Source organism: Strix aluco, chromosome 7 (genome assembly GCF_031877795.1).
Source record: "Strix aluco isolate bStrAlu1 chromosome 7, bStrAlu1.hap1, whole genome shotgun sequence".
NCBI classification, from domain to species: domain Eukaryota; kingdom Metazoa; phylum Chordata; class Aves; order Strigiformes; family Strigidae; genus Strix; species Strix aluco.
In genome coordinates, this window is record NC_133937.1 from 20987261 (window position 1) to 20994608 (window position 7348).

The following is a 7348-nucleotide window of genomic DNA, read 5'->3' on the forward strand; positions in this document are numbered from 1 at the left end:
TAATGAATATGTTATTCACAGAACACGCAAATTGTCTGTGGCAATTCCACAGCAGTGTTGCAGTGCTGGCTGGCTGTTTCTCCAAACTGTGAGCCAAGATTTAGATGAATTACCCAGGACATGTTAAGCAAGGTTTTGAAATGCCTTAGAAATCAGAGTAGTCTGACAAAGTATGTAATATAACACTTGTCTGTGCTGGCTTGACATCTCTTTAAAGCAATTGCTGAGTGGTCCCTGGAGTCCAAGGGGAATAGTGACAGGGAAGAGTCATATTGCAGTCAGTAGGAATCCATTGCTTGAAGATTCTGAAGGACTCCCAGCACAACTTCATAACATAATAAATAGTCATCCTGTATGCAGAGACACCAGTGTGAAACACCTGGTTACATTCAACATAAATTCCGGACAAAGAAGGATAGACTGGCTGAAGTGCTGTTTATAACATCAGTGTCTTTATAACATGGATGCTAAAACAAATATTTAAGAGCATCCTTGTTCTTTTTGTTCCATCATTTGTAAAAGTTCATGAATGCTTATTCAATGCAGTACCTGTAAGTATGTGCTCAAGTCTCATTTAGGTCAGTGAAGGTTATCTCTTTGCTTAATTTTAGTCACATGCTCAGTCATTTTATCCTGAAGATAAATATACCAAAGCATATGCTAAAATATTTGCCTATAGGAAGAACTTATCCTAATTTTGTCGTGCTTTCCCACCAGCTGTTTGTTCTAAATTGAGTTAGCCACATCTTGTCTTTTCCTGTATGAAAACTCTTTTTAGGGGTAAGTTTAACTCAGCAGTAGAAGGGTTTACTGAGGTAATGATAACTCAGCAATAGCAAGAATTCAGCTGAAGGATGCAGTTTTGCAGGGTAGAGTTTATGGTATCTCACCAGTTTTGTTGTTGATCCTTGCTTTTCTTTTTGCTTAAAAAAAAGGGGGGGGCGGGGGAGGGGTCTGCTATCTCTACTGTAGTGGTGCTTTGCTTTTATTTCAGTTACTTAGAAAGGGACAGACCTTTCATATTTTTAGACACCACTTGCCTGGAAGGCTGTTATTTTCTTCAAAGGAGAGGGCTAAAATGATGCTTTAGGCCCCAGATTTATCAAAGCATGTGGATATGTACCACTAATTGAGGCCTTTAAAAATCATAATCTAGATGAATATTGAGAACTTACCTTAGTTTGGATCATGCCAAAATGCTGATCTCTCAAATCTCTCACTATCTGCTTGATGTTGAACTATCAGAAGAGAACAATTTTTATTTTGTTGATATGCAAGTTATAAAGAAAGATTTAAGCATGTTCAGATGGGGAAGCTGTGACTCAGTTCTTTTACAAACAGTATATTTGTAGCTATTATTTTTGTCATTTAAAACAACAAAAGCTGGGTTTATTCCATTTTGTTACGATGAATTCTACTAGGAATTATTCTGGTCTAAGATACCCCCACGTGTTGTTGACATCCGTACCAGTTTGTAATACTTAATGATGATCTGTTTGATACTTACACATAAATCTTTTTCTATATAGCTGAGCAGAACTTCAACACACAGCAAAACTCCGCTTCTTCCAATGCCAGTGCTGCAGTGAGCAACAATAGGTCCTGTACTATGAGCTTTTCTCATGTAACAAATAAATTTTAGAAGCTGCTCAGCCAGTTTAGGAGTATTGTGGTCTGGCCAAGTGGTAAACTGCAAATGACTTATAATGTGCTTTTCTTCTGTCTGGAAGAGAAAGACCAGAAATGTTAAAAATGATCAGTCCTAAGACTGATTTTCTAGGAATTTCACTCATAAATTTTCCTCCAGCCTCATTGTTAGTCAATGTCTATTCTACTGTCAATTCTTCACCTTTTCATACTTGACCCTATTAAGGTTTCTTTCAGGTTTTCAGAAATGCACTCAGAAGACACAGCCTAGGTAATTTACTTCATAGAATTTTGATGAGACACTGAAGTTACTCTCTTGCCCCAAAAAGATGTAGTTATCTTATTTGTTGTTTAGAAAGGAAAAACAAAAACATTTGTTAAATTAGAACATTCCAGTACTGTTTACAAAAATTGTTTTTGTAACTGAACTAAGCCATACTAGTAGAAGAGTAATAATATGATAGCCATGATAGTAAGATCATAAATGCTATTCTGGCTATCAGATATAAAAGAATAATTTGTGATTGGATACCCTAACATACAAACCAAATCAACTAAAAAAATGCGTTCAGGAATAATCATAATGTAGATAAAATAAAGAGTATTATTAATTGAATAGTCCTGTGACATGACTTCTTGTTGCCAGCTTGCCAAAACTCATTAAGCTGAATGCAAAAGAACTACCTGGATTTTTAGCATCAGAAGAATTTGAATGTGTGTCTGGATTTCTGCTGAAGTAAACCTGTTGCTTTCTGTAGTAATTTTGTACTGGTCCAAGACAAACATAGTAAACATAACATGTTCACTGAAACAATCACATATAATGGCCCATCTTCCCATATTAATAATCTTTTGGAAAGACTCATGTCAAATGCTTTACTATGCTTCACACTCAGTGACACAAGGTGAATTGTGTTTTCTTCATATAGAGAAATTGTTTTCTTGATGGATGTGTTGGGTTTGTGTGTGGCGGAGTTTTGGTAGTGGGGGAGGGGCTACAGACGTGGCTCCTGTGAGAAGCTTCTAGAAGCTCCCCTGGCTCCAAGTCAGACCCGCCTCTGGCCAAGGCTAAGCCAATTAGCAACAGTGACTGCGCCTCTGTGATAAGGGGAATTTGAGAGGAGGAAGAGTTGTGAGGGAGATACCTATGCAGACACTGAGGTCAGTTGAAGAAAGGAAGAGAAGGAGGGGGGAAGGTGCACTGAAGCAGTGATTCCCCTGCAGCCCGTGGTGAGAGGGCAGGCTGTCCCCCTGCAGCCCATGGAGGTCTACAGTGGAGCAGATGCCCACCTGCAGCCCATGGAGGACCCCATGCCAAAGCAGGTGGCTGTGCCCAAAGGAGGCTGGGACTCTGTGGGAAGCCCCCACTGAAGCAGTATGTTGCTGGGAGGAATGCAGCCCGTGGGAGGGACCCACGCTGGAGCAGTTCATGAGAAGCTGCAGCCCTGTGGGATGGAATCACATCAGAGAAGTTCATGGAAGACTGTCTCCCATGAGAGGGACCTCATGCTGGAGCAGGGCAAGAGTGTGAAGAGTCCTCCCCCTGAGGAGGAAGGGTAAGCAGAAACAACGGGTGATGAACTGACCACAACCTCCATCCCCTGTCCCCATGTGCTGCTGGGGGAGAGGAGGTACAGAAATAGGGAGCAAACCTGAGCCTGGGAAGAAGGGAGGGGTGGGGGAAAGGTGTTTTAAAGATGTGGTTGTATTTTCTCAGTGTCCTACTCTGATTGATAAGTTAGTGGCGGCGGTGTTCAAATTAAATTGATGGGGTTTTTTCCTTCCCCAATCAAGTCTGTCTTTTGCCCATGACCATAATTTGTGAGTCATCCCTCTCTGTCCTTGTCTCAATCCCCAAGCCTTTTATTTTTCTCTTCCCTATCCCTGAGGGGGAAGGACTGAGCGACCAGCTGCGTGGTGCTCAGTTGCCATCTGGGCTTGAACCACAACAATGGAAAAAGGCACCAAGTTAGTCTGGCACAAGTATGAATATTTTAATTATTCTATTAATAAATATGTCCTGCAGAAATTTTTGCAGAACTTTACTTAATGTTGAGGAAAGACTGATGGACTTACAGTTGCCCCAGTTTCCAAGTTCTTACACCTGGATTCTGTATTTGTTAGGTTTCTAAAAATTTGCTGCTAGATTTGTAGTTTCATGTGTATTCATGTCTTTTCATGAATGAAAGAAGTATCATTTGTTCTAAATTCTAGGATGAACACCACCTTCTTCCCCTCTTTCCTTCCAGCCACGTTACAGAATATGAATCCACTCTGGCAGCACTTACCCATATGATGAGAACAGTCAGTAATTCTGAAAAACACTGAACACATCAGCTGTGTGACTATTGAAGAACTAATTTTTTGATATTCTTGTGCAAATGTATGTGATGTTGGATCCATTGCTTGTGCAATGAGCAAAGAAGAAGCATCTCATTAACCCTAATTTCATGCCTGTTATTCAGATTTTTACATTCCTAGTGTTATGGAAGAAGCAAACAATACTAGTATTTACTCATGTAAAATATCTAATCAATTTCATTATATATGAAAGTAGTAACTCTACACAACTTACCTGCTTGTTGATCATTTCGATTGTTCTAATTATGAAGTAGTCCAGAATCTGGTAATTGTCTAGCCTGAGATGGAAATTAGCCAGGTCTATGGAGTCATGGGGAGGTTCAGGCCAGTACTGATGCCATTTGACTTGCCCTAGCTCCACTTCTTTCGTCATCATGGCAATCACATCAGATTCACTCTCCCAGACCATTTGCCAGAAATCAGCCATAGTGGATGGTAGAGGCCACTGGGTTATGATATAGAAATGTTCTTCTTCTCCAACTTTCATTCTAATGTAACTTGCATTAATGTAGCCATTGTCTTTTCCCAGAGGAACTCATGTCTTATCATCTGTACAGAAACAGAAAGTTGCTATTTCAGTTGTAGATCTGAAACAGATTTCTACCATCTCTAGCACTCAGGAGATGGGGGACCTCAGCCTCTTGCAGCAAAGTATGCTCTTGATTTTAGAATACATTTGGCTAGTAGCACTAATATTAAACACTACTAATAGGAATTCCCACAGATAAATTGTATGTTTCACTGCACCTTTATTTCTCTTAAGATACTTGCATAACACTCTGACAAGCCTTTTAATTGCCATAGAATTGTTTGGCAGTGATTCAAAATAGTGTGTCCACCACTGTTTTTAATATATGACATGGGAACATTGTCACTGGATATTGGCATTATAAAACAGGAAACTTCTGAGAATGTATACTGTATCACTAATACAGAGAGGTAACTGTGCTACAAATTTTGCATTGTTGTTGTCCTGCTGCTGCAGTTTAGAAAGACATCAAGGGTCCCGAAGGTTTCTCCTTCTGTCATGATACCTCTCAGGGAATCATTGGGCAGTACATGATTTTTTGGAAATCCTTGTTAGCAGTCATTCACCTCTTAGACTCAAATCTTCCTTCTAAAATGACTTTTCATCAGCAATGAAACTTGTTTCTGACTCAGATCAGACCTGAGCAGCTGAAAGCTCTGCTTGGATATTATGCTTTCAAATACCTCTGAAAGAATCTTTGTCTTTCCAAGGGTTACATAACTCCATGATTTCCACTGTACTTTTCACAATTCCACTATGTCACAAGCAGTAGAAGTATCTGTACATTTAAATACATTTAAAGAATTGCTTTACACTTGCCCACAGAAATGTAGATCAATATCTCAGAGAAAGAGGGAAGGAAACACCAAGACAGCTGGCCCCCTACCAAACCAAGTCCTGTCTTGTGGAAGATGATACTTCAGAAAATTACACATTGTGCAATACAGACATCCTTACATGAACTCTACCTCTTTTGGAAAAATCTCAACACATTTCATTATTAGTGGAGCTCTCTGTGACTAAGGATGTGTTGGGATTTGCACTTCCTACATGTCAGTGTTATAACTGTTTTTCTGTTTTCTGATGTCTTTGTTCACTGAATATATGTTCTCATTAGCGTGCATGCTTACGTGGAAGAATATCTCCGTATCTGTTTTTATCCTGGTTTTCTGTTGCTTTGCTAGTTCTGCAGTCATCTACTGCTTTCACATGTTCTAAAGCCTAGATCAAAGAGCAATAGTCAGTTCACATTCTTTATAGACAACCTTTACAGAGTCGGTGTGAGCAAACTTTACTGCTGTACTTTACTGCTTTACTTTTCTTTATTCTCTTACCTCTTTGGTATGCACTGCACAATGATCAGCCATCACATTATGGGACTATACAATGTATATAGATTGAAATACATGTGACAGTTCTTTAACATCTTCATCAGTTACTACAGCTTTTACTCAGATAAAATATCCATTGGCTTTGGTAACCAGTGTTTTCCCTATTAGATCTTTATGTTTTCTGTGCAGACACATGACTCACCTCATAGAATGCTACAGCTACATCAGTAACAGAATTAAATGAATGGAAATTAGTACATGCCCTTAAGCCTTCAGGGAAAGTCAGCAAATCTTATACACTTGAGCCTGTTGGATTTCGTACCCAAAAAGTCAGAGATACAAAGGCAAATGAAAGAAACTGGTAACGCTGTAATTACTATGGAAGAAGTGTTAGCCGTCTATTTCACTGGTGATAAGTACATCCTTTAAAGGAAATTCCAGTACTGTGTTGAAAAGTTATGAAATAATCTGTTCTTTGGGAATTTGCTGATAATTTATATCCTGAAACAAGAGATTTGATATGCTTTCATAATTTTACACTTTTTCATTATTTATATGCCATCAGATGTAATTATGTGTTTTCCTTATCTGTGGAGGTACGTTACCTTTTCTTTTTAATTTCACAAAGTTCCTGACCTTAATAGAATCTCATGACAGTGAGTTCCACAGATCACTGGAGCACTGTGTGAAACATTTTCCTTCCACCAACTAAGTGTTTCAACACTAGTGAATCCCTAGCAGCGTGGATTTCTTGCTTTAGTGCAGCTTCTAGAATAGTTCTTAGGCAGATGTTCAGCAGAGCTGAGGAATGATACAAAGAAGTCAGTCTAGGAAAAAGGGATTGATACTATACTTCTGTGTATTATTTATTTCTCATTCGTGTGGGCAGTATCTTTGGACAGGGAACAGTGTAAGCTTGACCTGTGTGGAAGGAGATCCAAATACTGTAGCATCACCCAAACAGAAGAATAGAAGCCCCATTCTGGCTGGAATAATCCTCTGAAAAACTGGAGTCAGTAAAGATATACAAGTCAATCTCCCATACAGTATGCAGAAGGCTGCTAAAAGTCACTTTCTTAGCTCTGCTAAACAGATCTTAAAAAGGAATCACACTTTACCATAGACTCGTTTAACACCTCTTGATTCTCAATCTGCAACTGAAGGCCTCGAATAAAGACCTGTGATGTCAGTCCTTGGACCTACTCCAGTCAACGATGATCTAAAGTTAATTAACTGAGTCAGTTCATCTCCAGAAGCAAAGGTTCTGCCTATATATCAACAAAAAAACAAAGGAGTTTTTAATTATTACTGTTCATAGTGCAAAGTCTTGGCTTTAAAAACTAGGGGGCTGCAATACTTAAGTAATACTTAAATGCTTATGCTGTGGAAGTGAAATGTAAAAAAGTATTTTTGGCTTACTTTTGTTCACAGTAGAAAGAAGAATAAGTCAGCACCATGGATACAACCAGCACGTAATTTG

At 39.0% G+C, this 7348-nt stretch overlaps 1 protein-coding gene across 1 annotated transcript; it reads right to left on the bottom strand.

Moving 5' to 3' along the window:
* Window positions 1-263: 263 nt before the first annotated feature.
* PTPN20 (protein tyrosine phosphatase non-receptor type 20) lies at window positions 264-7053 on the bottom strand. Its single transcript, XM_074830044.1, is given in 6 exon segments — window positions 264-350; window positions 1176-1238; window positions 1508-1723; window positions 4223-4557; window positions 5668-5758; window positions 6987-7053. Coding segments are annotated over 6 exon segments (780 nt in total). The 5' UTR covers window positions 6990-7053; the 3' UTR covers window positions 264-278.
* Window positions 7054-7348: the final 295 nt, after the last annotated feature.